Consider the following 21,723-nt stretch of genomic DNA (forward strand, 5'->3'; position numbering starts at 1 on the left):
AAGTGGCCCCTTGGAAAGGTGTTTTTAACTTACAGTACCACGGCAACTGAGGTATCTAACATTGTCCCCAGTTCTACATTTGCATTCTCCTGGAGATAAACTCTGCCCCATTAATAATCACTGCTCATTTACCCCTCCCTCTTTACTGCTCTCCCAACCCTAGGCAACCACGAACCTACTTTCAATCTATGGATTTGTCCACTCTGGACATTTCACATAAACAGAATTGTGTCATATGCAGTCTTTTGTCACTGGCTGCTTTTACTCAACGTGATGTTTTTGTGTTTCATCCATGTTGCAGCATGTGTTGGTATTTCATTCCTTCCAAGGCTGAGTAGTATTCCATTATATGGATAGACCACAGTGTGTTTATCCATTCAGCAATTAATGGACATTTGGTTTGTTTCTACCTTTTGGCTATTATGAATCATGCCGCAGTGAACATTCATGTACAAGGTTTTGTGTGGACATATGGCTTCAATTCCCTTGGGTATTTAAGCAGGACTAGAATTGACGACTCATATGGTAACTCTCTGTTTAACATTTTTAGGACCTGACTATTTTCCAAAGATGCTACACCATTTTATCACCCCACCAGCACCATATGAAGGTTCCAGTTTCCCACCCCCTCACCAACACTTGTTATTGTCTGTCTTTATTTAGCTATCCTAGTGGGTACAAAGTGATAGCTCATTATGGTGTTGATTTGCATTTCCCTATGACTAATGACACTAAGCATCTTTTCATGTGCTTATTGGATACTCTTTTTGCATACTCTCTTTGAAGAAATGTCTATTCAGACCCTTTGCCATTTTAAAATTAGGTCATACATCTATTATTGTTGACCTGTAAGAGTTCTTTCATATTCTGGACACCAGCATGGTCGCAAATCTCTATTTCTTTTGGATAAATGCCTAAGAGTGGAATTGCTGGGTCAGAAATTATAATTCCAGGGACTATCATAATCATAATCATTGTTATTATTTTTATAGAATCCCACTATCCTGAGCACTGTTGATAGATTGATTACTTCAAGATAGGATGTCGTACCCAATCTAGACCAATCAGGTGTGTTCAAACTGTAACTGAGTAAGAGGGAGTCAATAGTAGAAGCCACAGATGTTCAACTTGGAAAACATCAGCAGCTGTCTCCTGACATGTGACAGAAGGTCCGCTGCGGTAAGAGAAAATGAAGTTGTCGTGCAGAAAGCAACAAAAAGAGATGGGGGTGGGGCAGGAGTGGGAAGGAAAGAGAGCATTCTGAAGAATTCTTGTTCCTGCTTCCGCTTGTTCTGGAAGCCCATAACTCCCTTCTTATTTTTAAACCTCCCATTTATGAGAGAAGATAGCCCAGCATTCTTCCTATAAACTCTGTATCAATGCTAACCTGAAGATCATCTACCACTTCTAACTGAAATAAGCTTGATAAATGCATTTTCTTTTACATATCTGTATCTTAAAAATCCCCCTCTCCTTTTCAGATGTATTATCTTAGAGAAAAAATTGATGGAGGACATTTGGCTCCCTAGCTATGTTTCTACCCAACTTCAATCTTGAGTATGAGTTCAAGATATTTATTAAATTAACCTCAAAGAATTTCTTCATTTTGGAAATCCTGGAATAGGAATGCTTCTAATTGGAGATAAATCTCCTAGAAATGTGAAAGACTTAACTCCATGACAATACCATATAAATAGAAGCAATATGTTGTTGGGAAAATAGGACAAAAAAAGAAATACATTAAACTCAGATGCATAGTTTGAATTCTGAAAGATTATGTACCCTTAATTGTAACCTCTTAATTTGTGCTCAAGCCACAAAATCTTTATTGGAATTTTAAAAATTCAGAGTAGGTGAGTTTGAGAATCAAAAAATATTATGCATTAGCTTAAAAATATCTTTAGCCATCAACAATATATAAAGTTATAATAGCAAAATCACAGAATGAAAGGAAATATTGCCAATGCTACATTAAAAGCTTGGTTCCACTTTGATCCAATAGTTTGCTATGCAGATATCTGTTAAGTATTAAAGAGTTAGTTTTTAAGTTGTTGACCTAATGATATAGACTATCACAGTGGTGGTTGTCTTAGAAAATTATGGAAAGGTTGTGAAACATGGGTAAAACGTGTCATAGAGTTGATCATGTTTCCAAAATATTAATTAAAGGAACCAGTTCAGTTCTAGAAAGTTTGCCAAATAGCAGTGGTACATCTATAACAAGATACAACTAAAACTCATTAACTGTTCACAAAAGATCTATGTTCAACAATAAGGACATTGGGTAGGGGAGAGGCAGAGGAAGTTGAGAGAGGATTTTATAATCTTTTTGTAGATGGCGAGAGAGTATCAAACAACTAAACCATTCAAAAAAATCTGCTCATCTGCACAGCCTGACTCAATATTATGAAAGTTATGATATTTGGCAAGTTGCTTGGTGGGTTAAGACATTCTTATATCCTTTCCAGCAGTCATTTCTTGAACGTAGGATGTCCTTCTAAATTTTATCCATAAAAAAAATCAAACACTACATGATATCAGAATTTATAAAATTTACCTGAAGTCTAAGAACATAACAAGGATTAGCATAAACAAGGTAAAGTATAAGAAAATGAGATATAACTATCTTGATAGGGATAAAGTAATTCACACATATATATCCTTTCCTCAAGCTCTACTTATCACATCACCACACAGCCTGATTCTTGGTGACAAAGACCACAGTTATCAGATAATAATATTAAACACTCTTAAATAATCATAGGGGGAAACCAATTGAATATACAATAAAAATATACACAAACCTCTCAAATAGAACATAGTTAAATGCAACTAGCATGATCGCCTTCTAGGAAGAGAAAGGAACTTGGTCAAGGCTTGAATAAGTTCTTCAAGGACCAAGGTAAATATCCAAGTTGAGTTTATGGCCAAGAGGTAACATTTATTAGACATATGAGGACTTATCAGGAAGAGGTAACCTGAGATTGAATGATGCATTCTCCTTGGACTAGAGCTTGTATCATGAGAAAAGGAGCTACAGTCATTCTTAATTCTATCTTTAGTAAATAATTTGATGTATATTTACTACTGAAATCTCTGAAGTGTAAAGCAATCCTCCATGATTTGTTTTGATGATTTTCCATCCTTCTAAAAAACTTTGAGATTGTATTGTTTGAAATGGGTAAGGCTCTATCCAATGTATTGAAATACAATTTTTATCACACTCTTCTGACTTTATTACAGAGAAATGTTCAATTCTGAATGCCATTATGATTCCAAGAACTTGGAGAGAACTGAAGGGAAACCAAGGACGAGTAATTCAGCAAATAGTATAAACTTGTAAAATTTAAAAAAAAATTTTTTTTAACGTTTATTTATTTTTGAGACAGAGAGAGACAGAGCATGAACGGGGAGGGTCAGAGAGAGGGAGACACAGAATCTGAAACAGGCTCCAGGCTCTGAGCTGTCCGCACAGAGCCCGACGCGGGGCTCGAACTCACGGACCGCGAGAACATGACCTGAGCCAAAGTCGGCCGCTTAAACGACTGAGCCACCCAGGCGCCCCTAAATTTGTAAAATTTAGATTCAGAGTGCAGTTTTTCTTGAGAGCCATAGATAGAGAGGCAGAGATATCTAAGAGGACTACAGATAGGGAAAAATCATTTGGGTTGGACTATTTTAATACTGTAGATAAGATAAAGTCTTTTCAGTAAAGCAGTGAAGAGCTCTAGGAAAAGGTACATGAAGTAGGGGGCAGCAATGCCTAGTCAACATTGCTCCTAGTAGCTTGGAGACTGGATTGCCCAATGGGGGAATGACCGAGTGGGACCAAGAAGCATGTGCCAGCATAGAACTAAGCTCTACAGGATGTGCAGGCCAAAGTCTTATAACCCAGGCAAGCAGGGAATCCCACACAACTGAACTCTCGCCTCCAGTGCTTGACCAATTTGAATAAACCATCAAGAGTAACTATTTCAAAAGAAGCATTGCCCAATGCTTTCTAAAATAATACATTGTGAAATGTGCCTCCATTCTGATTTCTTTAGAAACAGTTAAGAAAGCAAAGAGAAGAAATGGTTAAGTAGATGAAAAATGCTATTAAAAAATAAAACCTTAGATTATATGGCAGAGGGTAACGTGAACTAAGACAATTGACAAAATCTAATCATTGGGCTTCTTTGTGCGAAAAAGAGCAAAAGGAAAAATCTAAAACTAAATTTTCTTTTCTTTTCTCTTTTAGCTTATATGAGGTATGACCTGTAAACCAGGAGCTCTCAGTAAATTCAGCCAAATATTACAAAGGACTTACCACCTGGCCACTCTGTGAATCTAGCCCTAATCTTCTTGGGGCCTTTTGAGGCCATCTTTAGAGGAGAGTGAGCAAAACATTTGCCTTTCTGTTTGTCTCCAATTTCTGTGCCAAGGTGCTACGCTACTATTTAGTTCTTATCAACTGATCTGAGAAAAACTGAATTTAGACTTTGCCTAGGGGAGCCTAGTTGGCTCAGTCGGTTAAGCATCTGACTCTTGGTTTCAGCTCAGGTCATGCTCTTGTGGTTCGTGAGCTTGAGCCCTGCATCTGGCTCTGCACTGACAGCACAGAGCCTGCCTGGGATTCTCTCTCTCCCTCCCTCTGCCCTTTCTTTGCTTTCTCTGTCTCTCAAAATAAATAAACTTCAAAAAAAAAAAAGAAAAAAGATTTTTCCTAGATTTAGGATTTTTTAGTTAAGAATTTTTAAACTTTTCATTCTCACTAAGGTGAATCAATGTTATAATTGATTTTAATGATAAAAAAATCAAGAAATAGAAGGCCTTCACTTGCCATAGGGTACCTCATCTATAGTATCTCATCTATAAGGTAGAAAATAAATCAATAAAAATAAAAATAAATGGTCTGTCATCTTCCCAGCAATGTCGAGGCATCTCCTTGGGCACATGAATAACGAAAACACAAAACTACACTTTGTGACCATTCAATATTTGGGAAAATTAAATAAATATTTATTTAAGAACATCTGATTCCAAAATAAGTACAAACATTGACAGTTTCTCTCTTACACTTTGTTGTTAGCTTTTGTCTGTTTTTGGTGTTTCCTTTTTGACCAAAAGAAACATATTGAATTTGTCAATTTTCTTCTATTTTACGGCCTTTTTTTTTTTTTTTAAGAGATAGCGCGAGTAAGCAAGAGTGTGAGCAGGGCAGACAGGCAGAGGTAGAGGGGAGAAAGAGAAAATCCCAAGCTGGCTCCACACTCAGCATGGGGCCCAACACAGGGCTCAATCCCATGGTCCCGGGATCATGAGCTGAGCCTAAGTCAAGAGTTGGATGCTCAACTAACTGAGTCACCCAGGTGCCCCTTTTTAAAAATTTTTAAATTTTATTTTTTTAATTTTTATTATTTTATTTTTTTAATGTTTATTTTTGAGAGAGAGAGAGAGAGAGAACACAAGCAGGGGAGGGGCAGAGAAAGAGAGGGAAACACAGAATCTGAAGCAGGCTCCAGGCTCCAAGATGTCAGCACAGAGCCTGATGCGGGGCTTGAACCCATGAACCGTGAGATCACGACCTGAGCTGAAGTCAGACGCTTAAGCAACTGAGCCACCCAGGCACCCCTGGTTTTCATTTTTTATATTTTACAACTTTTAACACCACTGTTAAGAATACCAAGAGCCATTTCAATCTTGAGGTGACATTCAGGGAAAAAAAAATGTTGCCTTGTAAATGCTCAAACAGAAATTTTTCCCATGACTTTTAATTGATTTCACTGCCATTTTTATATTTCATCAGTAATTATATAGAATATATATTATAGAAGATTATATATGATATAATACAGAAGATCACATAACCTCCTGTAGTGGAAGGTAGGTCACTGAACGTTTGCAGTCTCCCGATGGTGAAAGCACCAGGTTACAGTGCAGTAATCAGTATGCTAGCCTGAACAGCAATACCTTCCCTAACCAATTGTCAGTGTTTGGGAGATACAACATGCAAGTATATGGCCCCGTTGTATTTTGTAGTCTGGGATAGCCCATCTTATTTTTGCCAGATCTACCTTTTATGCTAATGACCCACCAAAAGAGTAGATCTAGAACCCTCATCTCTGCCAAGGTCAACAGGGCTCTGTTGATGTGCTAGGCTCAGAAATGCTCAGACAAATGTGGACAGTCTTTCAGAAACAGTTCCTTTGGCCTAGCTAGAAAGACTAAGTCTCCTGAAAAAAAATGAAATGAAACGAAACAAAACGAAACGAAACGAAATAAAATAAAATAAAATAAAATAAAATAAAATAAAATAAAATAAAATAAAATAAAATAAAAATAAACCTGTAGCTTTTTGAGGGGAACAACTTTCCGTTTTATCACAACATATGAACATGAATTCCTCAGGCTCACTTTGGAAGAGGTGGAAGGTTATTTTTACTGTAGCTGATGAATATCTGGCTTGTTAATGATATTCAGTGAATGTCAGCATTGCTATGGTTAGTGATAAGAATCTAATTACAAGATAAATTTGATTAATGTTGCCCTTTTTGGGAATCATCATAATTCAATTAATCTATAGCCGGAAATTACTCAAACATGCTGAGTACCTGCAACACTGGAAATGTCACAAGACATTATCATAAGCCTATCATCTTGTTAAGAAAATCAACCTTTCAATGGGGTGAGGGTTAGCAAATAACTTAATCTGGGAAAAACAAGTATCTGTTCTAGGCAACTCGTGTTAAGTTCTATCTGGAGAGCCAGAATGGTGGCAACAGCAAAAATAACAAAACAGTGGCCACTCTGATATATTATAATTCACAAAATAGGCTTCTACAAGCATTATTTGAGTTTCATAACTACTATTTTATATTTTAAAAAAATTGAGTTTGAGAAAGAAAGGTTAATTTGCACAAAGTCACCTGACTAGTACGTGGTTGACGTGGCATTGAGACATATTCTAATTTTGTTTTAATTTTTATTTATTTCTGAGACAGGAAGAGACAGAGCATGAGTGGGGGAGGGGCAGAGAGAGAGGGACACACAGAACCCGAAGCAGGTTCCAGGCTCCGAGATGTCAGCACAGAGCCCGAAATGGGGCTTGAACTTGTGAACTGTGAGATCAGGACCTGAGCCGAGGTCAGAAGCCCAACCGACTGAGCCACCCAGGTGTCCCGGGATACATTCTAAAATGCTGTGCGCTCTCCCACCACCCCAGGCCAGTGGTCCCAAGGATGCTTGGGGTCAGTATGGGTTTCTTTGTCATAAAACATATACCATTGGCATTGGCAGTGTTTTTGTGGCTACAGTATATGGTATATCTACCAGCGTCTCTTGTTTTAATTCTAAATGATATTGGCAGATGACATTTTTATGATGATGTAATTTAATGAGAACAAAGGCACAATCCAAGCCACGTGCTTTTCTCCTGTTATTAGAACAACTTTTCCCCAATTATAAAAATAATAGAAAAGGTATGAAGAAAATACATATCACCTATAAATCTATGCATAGTGGTAAACTCTTAAAGTACTGCTTTATAGCCTTACGCATGTTATTATTATTATTTTTCCTCTTATAATACTTCTATTTTTTTAATGTTTTTTTCAGGAGTAGAATTTAGTGATTCTTCACTTACATACAACACCCAGGGCTCATCCCAACAAGTGTCCTCCTTAATGCCCATCACCCATGTAGCCCATCCCCCAACCCAACACCCCTCCAGCAACCCTCAGTTTGTTCTCTGTATTTAAGAGTCTCTTACCGTTTGCCATCCTCTCTATTTTTATCTTATTTTTCCTTCCCTTTCCCTTTGCTCATCTGTTTGGTCTCTTATGTTATTTTTAAATACAAAATTGGATCATTTTAGATACACTGTTTTACCTTCCCCTAATACTTCACATACTATGAACACATTTTTACACTACAGAGATGTTGTGCCAGCAAATGCTGAAAAGATACATTTTACTTCATTTTCCATTTTCACAGTGACAGGCATCAATTCATACTTGGCATTTTTTAGCAAACACATGTGCCAAAATTTACAATCTGTAGAGATGTGGGAAAAGGAGGTCATAGAAAAAGGATAAAGTGAGAGAAGCTTTGTATAATTTATCAATGTGGCAGTACTGACATGTCATTCTTATCTTTATGAAACATAAATTTCCTCAATGCTGAATACTGTAGCATATTTCGCTTACTGTAGCTTTTCACGGGCATGGGAGACTAACCCAAACAGAAAGAAATTTGGGTTACGCAGAGGTAGCGTGACAAATCTACAGGCTAATTATAATTTAGAAATGGAAAGTTAATTTTTAAAGAATAAACTTTAAAAAATCTTAAAAAAAAAAACCTCTATCACTAACATGTGCTACCTTTCAAGACTTTTTTTTTCTTTAAGCAATTCGTATGATGCTTCTGTTACATTCTTAAAGCTCTTATGTTACTTTTGTCATATCTGGATGGAATATATAGAATGGTACATATGGTCTTAAAATACCAAATGGAATTTTAATCATGTTTACATCAAAAATACTCTAACATTTTATTTTTTTAATGTTTATTTATTCTGAGAGACAGAGAACATGCCTGCGAGCAGGGAAGGGAGAGAGAGAGGGAGAGAGAGAATCTCAAGCAGAATCCACACTGTCAGCAGAGACCAATTCGGAGCTTGATCTCACATATCCTGAGATCTTGACCCGAGTCCAAATCAAGAGTAAAATGCTCAACTGACTGACCCACCCAGGTGCCCCCAAAATACTCTAACATTTTAAACATTTCCTTCAAGTGATGAATTTATACCACCTCTGGCTCTATTTATCACTCATTCATTTATTAAGAATCTAAATGTAATTTACATAAGAATAAACTTACCTTCCAAGTGGAAAGACACAAAAGTCAGGAGGACCAGGGACAGAGGATCAGCCTCGATGATGTAGGTGCAATTCATGTCGTTGTCATAGTGCTTTGGGTAGTTTGGAGAAAGGATGTAACCTGAAGGGTTGGTGAAATTACCTCCACATCCTATGTGGGAAGAAAAAGGCATAATCAGAACATTTGTTTTCAAGTGTAGGATCTTATCAGCGAGGGAAAGACTCAAGTTCTCTAGAGACATATTTCCTGACATATTCCAAATGAAAGAAACAATAACTAAGGGGATGGGGCTCTGATTTTTAAAATACATATGCAGCCAAAATGAGTACATTCTATGTGTTTTAGAAAATGCTGCAGAGTTTGGGGCTAGGTAGTAGACATTTTACCAAAAATCCATCGCAGATCACTTAATTTGAAGATAATATGGAAAGGATAACTGGGCAAAGATCGAATATGGTTCATGTAGATAAAGACATAAAACAGATGAAGTGATTTGTACACTTACATGGTTTTGTTCATTTGTTTGTTTGTTGTTTTTTAAGGAGGCTCCATGTACAATGTAGGGCTTGAACTCATGATCCTGAGATCAAAAGGAAAATGTTCTACTGACTTGAGCTAGACAGGTGCCCCCATTTAATGGTTTTAAAATATCTTATAATAACATTAGAAAACTATGTTATTTTCATTAATATTGTAATCTGGCCACAAAAGCAATGCCTGCTTTTAAAAATGTTGAATTTACTAATGCCAATTCTTATCAAATTCTCACATGAATGATTCCCTGGTGTCAGAAATAGAGAACCATCCTCTTACTGATGTGGAAAACAAAGGCAAAATAAATGTAGAAAAAAGTCAAATTTGCTTACAATTTGCAGCCCATTGACAAGGACTTACGGCAGGCAGGGTGACCTTCCTCCAGGAACTCATCTGCCTCAATGGTAATACTTTGCTAGGGGCAAAAGGTAACCTTAGCTTGATATTAGCCCCGACCTCCTGTAAGTCTCCTTTAACATATAAAAATCTCTTTGGGGGAGTCTGGGTGGCTCAGTTGGTTAAGCTTAAGTGTCCAAGTCTTTGTTTCGGTTGAGGTCATGATCTCATGGTTCATGAGTTCAAACCCCACATCAATCCACAGGGATTCTCTCTCTCCCCCTCTCTCTCTGCCTCTCCCTCTCTCTCTCAAAATAAATAAATAAATAAATAAATAAATAAATAAATAAATAAATAAATATTTTTTATATTTATATGTATATATTTAGAATATAATATAAAATAATACTATAATATAATATTTATTATATGTAATTAATATTATATATATATATATATATATATATATATATAGCCTCTTTGGAAACTTCCTGTATTTCTAACCACCCTCCCCAATATATAAGTTAGCAATCATCCTGCAAACGTATGGCACACTGATAAACATCTGAAGGGTCTCATGACTAAGGGTTTACTAGACAGTAGTAAATGACCTTATCCTAACAACATCTAGCCCCTCAAGGTCCTGGAAACCTTGCTTCCAAATTCCTTAGAGACTCAGCTATCCCTAACGTCCTCCCAGCCTGAAACTATATAATCAGTCAGTCCTCACAACCCCAGTGCAGTTCTTTCTGCCTACGGGTCCTGTCTCTGTGCTTTAATAAAACCACTGTTTTCGCCCCGAAGATGTCTCAAGAATTCTTTCTTGACCGTTCACTCCCAGACCCCAACATTTCACATCAGCACCACTAAAATGACATTTGTTTGCATATAACCACTAACTAGTTAATCCACATCACTCCCTGACCTATCACATATGAAAATATCAGTATCCTTCTAAACGGATATTGAAACATACAGTCATGCACTCACACACACACGCACAAGAACCAAGCGAAGGAGGACCCGGAATTAGGCCTGGGCCGGCCTTTCTTTCCTCCTTTTCCACCACACTGTCTCTCCTTCGTGTCTGAAATACCTATTCACTGCATCACTCTCTCTAATTGTTTTCATCAGACTTGTTCCGAAACAGTGGTTTGTGTTTAGTGGCTACTCCTCTGAATGCAGCCAGCAGGCACACATCACTGCTTCTCAGACTTGAAACCCTTTGCATTTGTCACTACTCTGATCTGTGAGTAGTCATCACAGAAGGAAGGGAAAATGCTGAAGAAAGTGACGCAAAGTTTACTGACTTCGAGAATCATCTGGGTGAGAGTGAAAACATGCAAGTCCCCACGGGTAGAAATTGTGAGTTCCGGTGGGTCAAGTGAGGCCCGACTATCCAACACTCAGTGGGTTCAAAAAGCCCCAGGGTGACTTCCATGGAGGCCAGGGTGCCGCTCACCAGGCACACCGATTGTCTACTAATTACCAGTCTCCTGGGCTTCCCTAATTCCTGCCCCGCACTGGGTTTTAGGGTCATTTTTAGACATTGGCTGGTGGCACTCAAGCCCTCTCCGTCATCTCTCAGTTGGCCTCCCATTGAATTCAGCTCCAACTCTCACTGGTTTTTGAAAGAAGAGTGTGCTATCAGGATCAGGCGACCCCACCCCCACCGTCTCCCCTTTGAACCCCCAGTTCCAGCCAACCCTGGTTCAGCCCCCACTCTCCCACACGCCTGCCTGCGGCAGCCCCACCCTTTGAAGGGCCACCCGGTTTGGCTTTTAGGGCTACTTACGGCTCACAAAGGATGCAGAGAAGCCCTGAGCCGGGGCTTCCTGAGACTGGAACACGGCTGTGAATGCATTTCTTGGTGTCATGATGGAAGCGGGAGCCACACTGCCACAGCTCGAGGCTAACAGGGCTTTGTCCATTTCCTCAGTTCCTGCCCACACCTAGCAGAGCCATAGACACGACTTAATGCTTGAAGTTTTCCCCTGTAGATAGTCTAATGTGCTTAGGCTGGAAAATTCACAGAATCGGGGTATAATAGACCTAAACACGGTAGTAAATGAAACACATGCAAATCTATAATATTTTCTTTTGAGAATAGTGTTTTTAAGCTGCTTTTTAATGAGATATCCCATTCTTGACTCTTGCAAAGAGACTGACCATTTTCATGTAGCTAGGCCGTGATTTCTAAAAAAAAAAGAAAAAAAAAAAAAATCAACCACTACTCATCTTCTTCTTACCTTCTCCTCATTGGCCTGATCTAGCTAAGATCATAAGGTGTCAAGGGAGACAGAGCACTGATGTGTGCTACTGTGAGGCTTATCATTTGTCCCTGGTAGATGGCAGACCGTGGGCTGCAAGGAGACAACATGTGCCAAAAAGCCCATGGAAATTAATACATTTGTAGAGCCTGAGGAAAAGGGACATGAATTCCAAGTATACACGTAATCATCATGAACTGGAATAAATCATGGAAGACTTCCTGGCAGTGTTCACCTTTAAGGTTCATTTTGAAGAAAGGGTGAGATTCGGCCCCGAGGTGCTATTTACCAAAAACTGGGTTCCTAACTCCCAAGTGGACTTAGGCTGTCATTTCATTGGTCTGGCCACTCTAAAAGGAGTAATTCAGATTTGAACCCACGAGAAAGGTCCTTGCTGAGGAATAAATTGTGAGCATTAAAATTCCAAATCGAGCCAATCCTAACCAGCCTAACCAGAGAAAAATAGTAATCATAGAATCATTTAAAAATTTTTTTAAATGTTTATTTATTTTTGAGAGAGAGAAAGAGAGACAACATGAGCGGGGTAGGGGTGTAGAGAGAGGGAAACACTGAAACAGGCTTCAGCATCCAAACTGGCACAGAGCCCAATACAGGGCTTGAACTCACTAACTGTGAGATCATCACCTGAGCTGAGGTTGGACACTTAACTCACTGAGCCACCCAGCTGCCCCCATAGAATCACTTCCAATGCAGAGTTGCAACCGTGAAAGGAGCTGTCATGGAGCTAGCTAGAGTATATAACAGGGGGCTTCACCTGGGTTGGGGAGGGTGTCACTGCCTGAAGAAGCACCTGTGACAGGAAGGGGCGGGGCTATTTCAAGGAACAGAGAGCAAACTGAATGAGGAGTGAGGAGGGTTGCAGAGTCCCTGCAAGCCTCCAGGCTAAGGTCCTGAAAATGGCAAGGGGCCAGTGGAAAACAGGCTCTAGGACACTTTTGAAAATCATTATGATGTGAAGGGTGCCTGGATGGTTCAGTCAGTTAAGCTTCCGACTTCGGCTCAGGTCAGGATCTCACGGCTCGTGAGTTCAAGCCCTGCACTGGGCTCTGTACTAACAGCTCAGAGCCTGGACCCTGCTTCGGATTCTGTGTCTCCCTCTCTCTCTCTGCCCCTCCCCTGCTCATGCTCTGTCTCTCTGTCTCTCTCTCTCAAAAATAAGTAAACATTAAAAAAAATTTAGAAAATCATTACAATGTGGAAAATAGGAGGAAAAGAGAGAATACTGGGAGTTCCTCCAGGAGAATTCTGCAGTCGTTCAGGCAAGAGATCACAGCAACTAAAATGTTGGGTGACTCAAGGAAAATATTGGTATTAGGTAATAACTATATGTTAGTGGGGAAAAGAGACCATTCAACACGTTTAACCAGGGAAGATCCCCCTCGTTGAGTGAGGCTCAACCAGGAGCAACTGTGCCCTCCCAAGGGGACATTTGGCAGTGTCTGGGGGCATTTTTGATTGCAACATTTGGTGTGGGGGCTGGCACGTAGTAGGGGGCAGGGGCCAGGGGCCAGGGAAACTGTAAACATCCTATAATGCACAAGACAACCCCCATCCCCACCCTCAACTAAGTATTATCTAGCCCAAGAAGGTAAATGGGTTTGGATTAGTCTTACTTAACTATTCAACATTTTCTTCATATCAAATTATATGAATGAAATTATTCATTTAGAACATATTACTTTCAGGAATATTCCTCAAAGAAAGCAAAGAAATAACAAGCCATTAAAAATTATTTCTATGGACAGATCAGTCCATAGGAAGAGGTGTGAAGTAAAACTGATTCATAGCACTGATTTACTATTTCTCAGTTCTTTAAAGCCATATCATTTCCAGTGATTTTCAAACACTGGGTATCCAGCTGTTAATTACATTACTGAAGTCAAATTATGTTGCCAATTATCAGATATAGAAGGTGTCTGTCATGGGAGTTACTAAGAACAAAGGCACAGATATTCTGCCAAATATCTAAAATCAAAAAAAGCATCAGGAGGGGGTGCCTGGGTGGCTCAGTCAGTTAAGCGTCCAACTTCAGCTCAGGTCATGCTCTTGCGGTTTGTGAGTTTGAGCCCCATGTCAGACTCTGGGCTGACAGCTCAGAGCCTGGAACCTGCTTCAGATTCCGTGTCTCCTACTCTCTCTGCCCCTCCTCCACTCATTCTCTCCCCCCTCCCTCTCTCTCAAAAATAAACATTAAAAAAAATTTTAAAGCATCAGGAAAGAATCACACACTTCCAAATTTCTGTAATATATCCTTTAAGATGCCCCTTTACTTTTACTATCCAGGAAAATAGTATACAGAACTTTTCTATTCACATGTTTAAAAATTATAAATATGACTTAATGAGAGAGAGAGATATTTGCATGCACTATTTTTACAGTATTACTAAAAAGGCAAAGTGACAGATAAAACTTTTTATAAAGAATCTCAAGTGCTTTAATTAAGAACTTCAAGAATGATCAAGGGCTTATACTTTCCTGAAGCCATTAATTATGGATCTGACATCCTACCTTTTGGCCCAGGGATGTAAGTGTTGTAATGATAATAATGGCAAAGAGTTATTCAATATTCATTGCTGCCTTGTCAGTCAAGAGCTCATTTCATTGCCCAGATGACCCAGGACTCATCAAAACCATATTGGATCTACAGAATGTCACAGAGCTGTCATTAAGTCAAAAACTTTCTGACTTTTGTTAAGGTTTGTATAATTCCAACTGGCTGTACATGATATCTTATCATTCAAGTAATTTTTTAAAAAAAATATTCCTTACTGGGGTGCCTGGGTGGTTCAGTCGGGTAAGCGTCCAACTCTTGGTTCAGCTCAGATCATGATCTCGCTGTTTTGTGAGTTTGAGCCCTGTATCGGGCTCTGTGCGGGCAGCGTGGAGGCTGCTTGGGGTTCTCTTTCTCTCCCTCTCTCTCTCTGCCTCTCCCCCACTCCACTGTCTCTGTCTCTCTCAAAGTAAATAAACTTAAACAAAATTATTGCCTATTAAGATACCTACAGATTCACATGCAGTTATAAGCTATGATCTAGAGAAATCTCTTGTACACATTTCCCAGTGACCCTCAACCTTGACATCTTGCAAAATTAGAGTATGTTATCATAACCAGGATGTTGATGTTGATACAGTCCACTGATCTTACTCAACTTCTCAATTTTACTTATACTCATATGTGTGTGTGTGTGCGTGTGTGTGCGCGTGTGTGTGTTCAGTTATGTACCACACATTCAAGATGATGAATAATCCCAACACCATAAGGATTCCTAGAGTTGCCCTTTTATAATCATATACAATTTGCTCCCACACCCACATCTTTCTAACCTACGGCTGTCGTTCATTTTCAAGTATTGTTATTTTGAAAATGTTATATAAATTGAACAAAAGAGTATGTAACCTTTGGGTACTGGCTATTTTCACCTGCCCCAATGGTTATCTGTCCAAATGGTTAGTGGTTGGTTTGCTTTTACTGAGGACTTGCATTCCCTGGTAGGTATGTGACAGCTTGGCCATTCACCTGTTGAAGGACATGTGCACTGATTTCAATTTTTGCCTATTACAAATAAAGCTGAAATGAACATTTGTATACAGGTTTTTATGTCAACATAGTTTTCATTCCTCTGGGATAGATGTCTAAGAGGGCAGTTGCTGGATCTTACAGCAAGTGCATGTTTAGTTTTATAAGAAACTGCTGAACCATTTTCTGAGTGGCTGTACCATTTTACATTCCTGCTAGCAATGCGTAAGTGATGACAGCTTCTCCACCACCTTGCCAGGATTCAGTGTTGTGACTACTCTTTATTTCAGGCATTCTGAAAAGTGTGTCGCAATATCTCCTTGGGGCTTTAATTCTCATTTTTCCTAATGGCTAGTGATGTTGGACATCTTTCCATTGTCTATTTACCATCTGTACATCCTCTGTAGTGAAATATGTGTTCAAATCTTTCCCCCATAGTCCAGTTGGATTCTTTGTATTTTTACTGCTGGGCTTGACTGTTCTGTATGTATTCTAGATAGCACTCTGTTGCCAGATAGGTGGTTTGTACGTCTTTTCTCCCAGTCTGTGGCTTGTCTGTCCATCCTCTTCATAGAAGCTTTCACAGAACAAAAGATTTTTAATTTTGATGAGCTAAGTATTTATTTTAATGTTTATTTATTTTTGCGAGACAGAGAGACCAAGCACGAGTGGAGGAGGGGGAGAGAGAGAGAGGGAGCCACAGAATCCGAAGCAGGCTCCAGGCTCTAAGCTATCAGCACAGAGCCCAATGCGGGGCTCAAACCCATGAGCCGTGAGATTGTGACCTGAGCTGAAGTCAACACTTAACTGACTAAGCCACCTAGCCGCCCCAATTGATGAGGTAAGATTTATTAATTTTTCTTTTTATGGATCACTCCTTTGATGTTTAATCTAAGAAATGTTCATCTATCTCTAGGTCCTGAAAATTTTCTGTTATTTTTTTTCCTAAAAGCACATAGCATGTACTTTACATTTCAGCGTGTGGTCTATTTTGAGTTAATTTTTGTATAAGGTGTGAGGTTAAGGATCGCTCACTGGAGCTGGTCCCTCTTGCTGGTTCTGCCCACCCTGCTCATTGTCTCCTGGCAGAAACAGGAGGCTCAGTCCTGGAAGGGAAAGAGTGCTTCCCAGGCCACTTAATTTGAGCAGGGCTCCCAGTGGATTCCACCTGCCAATTATGTTGGCTTTGCCAGAGGTCAGAGGGGTTCCCGTCTGGTCCAGAGGAGAAATGGCCTGGGGTACCTGGGTGGCTGAGTCGGTTAAGTGTCCAACTTCAGTTCAGGTCATGATCTTGAGGTTCATGAGTTCCAGCCCCACGTTGGGCTCTGTGCTGACAGCTCAGAGCCTGGAGTCTGCTTCAGATTCTGTCTCCCTCTCTCTCTGACCCTCCCCAACTTGCTCTCTCTCTCTCTCAAAAATCAATAAGACATTTAAAAAAATTTTAAAAGAGGAGAAATGGGCCGAAATAACTTTTCATATTCCATTTGTACAACTGATGAATGTGAAAGGCTTTATGTATGTCTATGCATTTGCTATTGACTCAATCCCTGAGAGACAGTTCATTTGTTCCATGAAAAAAGCAATTAGGAAAACTCGTATTAAATGTGTTTTATTGTAGACATATTTTATAAAAGTATGGGATTTTTATTTAAACAGCATGGATTAGGTAGATATAAAACATAATGTGAAAGATGATGTAAAATAATAACACCCAACAGTAAAAAGCCACTGCTATTCATTAGGTGGTTTCACATTCTAAGTACCTAGCACTGTTCGTGTTATTATATCATATTACCACTAATGCTTAAGACAGTCCCACTAAAGGGCGAATTGTTCTCTTTATTTTTAGGTTGAGTCATTTAAGGATAAATGTGTAATTAGCTCACAGAAGAACATGCAGGTAGTAAATGCAAGAGACATGAATGAAGTCTAGGCTAATGTGAACTTAAGGCCGATGTCCATTCCATTAACAGGTAGAAAGGTCTCTTAGAGATATAACATATGATATGAAAAATAGCACAGATGGAATGAATTTATCTCACTGTCATCACATTTATAAATCAGTGAAAAGTGAGGTCGGTGCCACCCAAAGTGCTTTTCTAAAGCAGTAACTTTAGAAAAAGAGAGCCTTCCTGACCGCCCCACTGCCATCATTTTAGGTGAGCCTCCCATGTTCTTCTTAGCTTGTGGGCTCTTGAATCCCAGAGTGGGGGCTGACACCAGCCACATCTCTAGCTTTCTGTCATTTTTACAGCACATTTTAAATGTTGCCTTACATTTGTTTTGTCCTGGAGGGTCTATTAGAAAACAAAACCAAAAATGAACGAATGAACGAATGAAAGAAAGAACATAGCAAAAAAAACCTGGCCTTCTTTCTTTAGTTTCCATGGTAAGGAAGAACCCCAAGCGCTCAAGAAGAATTTAATAAAGCCAGAAAACAATGTCCTTAGTTAAGTCACTTGCCTATGTACTCGCAAATGAAAAGTCACAATACGTTGGGTATTGTGGTTCAAATTTTAACTCCAAATAATTGAGATTTTTCATGCTTTTATTCAAGAAACCCAAGCAACAAAATTGTCTTTTTCTTACTTCTAGAGGCAATGAATCATTTCTGGTCTAAATGTTTATGTTCACAAAACCAGTTCGGCTCCCATTAAATAAACAAGCCCACTCACCTTCACAAAGCTGTTCTGACACTGTCCGTCACCACTGGGGATTAGGAAGTTGTTGTCAAAGCTGATCTCCAACTGCTTACTTTCATGAGTAATGACTGTCCAGGAACATCTGCTGTTCTCGGGAAAATTCTGAGGCCAGTGAGGGGATCTGATTGTACCATTGTCTGAATGAAGTATTCCCCCACAGCCTGAAAAATTGTCACAGAAGAAGTCATTAATTTGAGAGGAAAATAACAATTTTAGTAGCCCAAAACTTCCAGAGGAAACACATTTCTCAATGTGAGAGTTCAGTCTATTTTTCCTTACCTGTGAGTCACTGGTCTTCAGGGCAGGTATGCGACAAGAACTCCCCATAAGTGTAAGGGGCACTGAATCCAGAGGAAGCTTCAGCTGTTACTGTTTTGTTACATTTCTATTGAACTCACCCGAGACCACTAATCCTTGCCATAAAAAGGATAGATTTCTATTCTGTTTTCAAACAATAGCACTATTTTTCACTCCCCTTGAAGCTATATAGTATTTGAGTAGCAACAATTCTACGTTCTGTATTTTGTTACTGCGAACACATGAGAATACAAGTCTACACTCATTTGTGATTTTACTCTAACATCCAGGACTAGAGAAAATGATTTTCAGGAGGATAGATTTCTTCCATTAAGGAATCTGCTTCATTCATATTGAAACATTAATGGATGAAAATAAATTACATGGATTGAAAGAAAGAAAATCTAGAATTATTTTATACTATTAAAATATGTCCTTAAGAGATGACAAAAGAAAAAATATGAATTCCAAACAAAACGAAGTTAAGTTAAAGAGTATTCCCTGTTATCTTTTGCTTTTAAACCCTTGGAAAACCAGTGGTGCATCTAAAACTCCCCTATGACTTCAAAAGATTTAATAAGATAAAGTTTGACTCATTCCACAAAAAGCTTTTCATAATAACTCTGACTCTTCTAGAAAGAATTGCCCTGTGTGATGCTGCAAGGCTTTAAAGTAATCCTGACTAAAGTATCCAGTGCAAGTTCTTATGTTTTCTGGGAATTTCCATGAAGTTCATACTTTACATACAGAAAAACTACCCTTTTGAAATCAAATCTATTATATTTTGCCACATACAGAGCATTCACTCTAAATCACAAATCTTGTCACTTTGCTGCTCAACACTCTTCAATGGCTCCCCATTGCTCACGAGACAACAGAGAAGACAAGGCTCTTCGTGATATGGACCACCTAGATTCCTGCCCTCAGCTTACCACCCAGCCTTCTGCCTCCAAGCTCCAAATATTCCAAACTACTTGTGATTCCAATACATATTTTCTATTATTTTCGATTCTCTGGTTATGCCATGCCCTTTTGCCCATTTAGGCAACATGGTGAAGTGTTAAGATCAAAGTTTCTGGGCCCCAGTGACTTTATTCAAATCCTGACTCTACCAATTATTAGCTTCACAACCTGGAAAAATTATCAACCCACCTACCCTCAGTTTCTATCCATGCGAAATGGAAAAAAATATGTATTGATATTGTGTCTTCCTTACGAGGTTGTACACGAGATGACACGGGTATAACATTCTGGGTTCAGTTGGGCAGAGAGTAGTCATAAAATGCATACTTGTTAAATTAGCTAATATATTTTAAGAACCGATCAATTAAAAACACATGTTCCTTTTACCTAAAGTTTGTGTGTTCCATGTAGCATAAAATCCACCATTTTGCACCGAACGGTCCGAGTTAAAAATCACCACCAGCTGGTTGGAACCAGACTGGATCGTCCTGGGGTTTGAACTTCCACAGTATTGTCCTATTAGGGGCGATCCAGGAGAACCGCCATTCCTGACGGTTACAGAGTCCCAAGCACAGGTTGCATGGGCTTCGATATCAAAGTCACTAAACGTAAGCTGCAGGAGAGAAAAAAAGAAAGAATGAGGCACTCTGTGTTGTTCACAGACCTTTTTATTTTGTTTTGATTTATCTAATTTTGTGTTTATGTCTCTTATTTCATTCTCCCCTGCCCTCTTCCCTTTTTCCTTATTGGAGGTTCTACTGGAAATTTTGAGAGGAGGTATTCCTCCTGGAACCACAGTCACTAGAGAGAGCGCCACAGTCCAGCGGGCTGGGATGGACGTTCACATCAAGAATGTGATTGCAGGGGCGCCTGGGTGGCTCAGTCGGTTGAGCGGCGGACTTCGGCTCAGGTCATGATCTCGCGGTCCGTGAGTTCGAGCCCCGCGTTGGGCTCTGTGCTGACAGCTCAGAGCCTGAAGCCTGGTTCAGATTCTGTGTCTCCCTCTCTCTGACCCTCCCCCGTTCATGCTCTGTCTCTCTCTGTCTCAAAAATAAATAAACGTTAAAAAAAAAATTAAAAAAAAAAAAAGAATGTGATTGCACTTCTCTCCTGGGTGGGGAACATCGTCTACATATACTCTCTCCTATGCTTTTGCAAACTAGATTTCTTCAGTAACCGTACACTTGGAGATGCCAATGTCTGTACTTTAACGAGAGAAGACTTGGGGAAGATGATGATCTGATTGCAGGATCAAAACCTATTCCAATTGCTTGCTTATTAAAAGAAATCCGTTTCCACACAGGATGTGGTATTTTTGTTCCAGCACAGAATCAGAACTCACAGTGATGGTATGGCCTTGTGGGGCTTCTAACAACCAGGAACAGTGAGTCGAGCTGTCGTAAGAGGCTGGATAGTTGGGACTTGTGATAACTCCACTCTCACCCAGCTGTATTCCGCCACAGTCTGAAATGAGATTTGTAACCTTCTAAATTAGATACAAGAAAAAAAAAATCTCTGCAAAGCCAAAGTAAGTAGGTCTTACAGCCATGATTTTAAAAAAGCAATAAATGAATAGAAGAAAGTGGAAAAAGCAAAGTAAAACTGGGTAGGAGATTAGAAATTACCAGAATTCCATATAGTGTTAAACAGTATCACACAGTGAAGACAGGACCATTTTTTAACGTTTATTCATTTTTGAGAGACAGAGAGACAGAGCACAACCAGGGGAGGGGCAGTGAGAGAGGGAGACACAGAATCCGAAGCAGGCTCCAGGCTCCACACCGTCAGCACAGACCCCGATGCGAGGCTCAAACTCATGAACCATGAGATCATGACCTAAGCCAAAGTCAGCTGCTTAACTGACTGAGCCACCCAGGTGTCCCAAGACAGGATCATATTTAGTACAAAAGAGAAGGAAGATAATCTGTACCATAAATGGAGAATAATTAGATGTGCATATAACCCACACTGTGTAATAACATTGCCTTGCTTGAAAGAAAACAAGCCACTGAAAATAAATATAAGCTTGAAGAATATGATGCATAGCATAACTAAAGAATTTGTCATTTGATAAAAAGCATTTATGTCGGTGGTCAGCTATCAAAGTATAGATTAGCATGGCAAGTTGAAGAACAGATATATTTTTAAAACACAGGATGGTCTGACATTCTACATGAATAATATTGCTTCCTGAAACCTCATTCTTTTCTTTCAGTTCAATAAA

General features: G+C 39.3%; 1 protein-coding gene across 1 annotated transcript in view; it reads right to left on the reverse strand.

Moving 5' to 3' along the window:
• The window catches only part of CUBN (cubilin), a 276,887-nt gene that overhangs the window by 47,949 nt on the left and 207,215 nt on the right, over positions 1 to 21,723 (reverse strand). The window contains exons 52-56 of the mRNA XM_047065967.1: positions 20,842 to 20,963; positions 19,887 to 20,112; positions 18,213 to 18,400; positions 11,525 to 11,681; positions 8,860 to 9,009 (exon numbers count right to left, since the gene is read on the reverse strand). Of these exons, the coding sequence (XP_046921923.1) occupies positions 8,860 to 9,009; positions 11,525 to 11,681; positions 18,213 to 18,400; positions 19,887 to 20,112; positions 20,842 to 20,963 (843 nt within the window). The remainder of the gene's footprint in view (positions 1 to 8,859; positions 9,010 to 11,524; positions 11,682 to 18,212; positions 18,401 to 19,886; positions 20,113 to 20,841; positions 20,964 to 21,723) is intronic.

This window comes from Lynx rufus, unplaced genomic scaffold (assembly GCF_022079265.1).
Source record: "Lynx rufus isolate CCGP_SWC_20201006 ecotype Redwood Valley unplaced genomic scaffold, mLynRuf1.p SCAF_7, whole genome shotgun sequence".
NCBI classification, from domain to species: domain Eukaryota; kingdom Metazoa; phylum Chordata; class Mammalia; order Carnivora; family Felidae; genus Lynx; species Lynx rufus.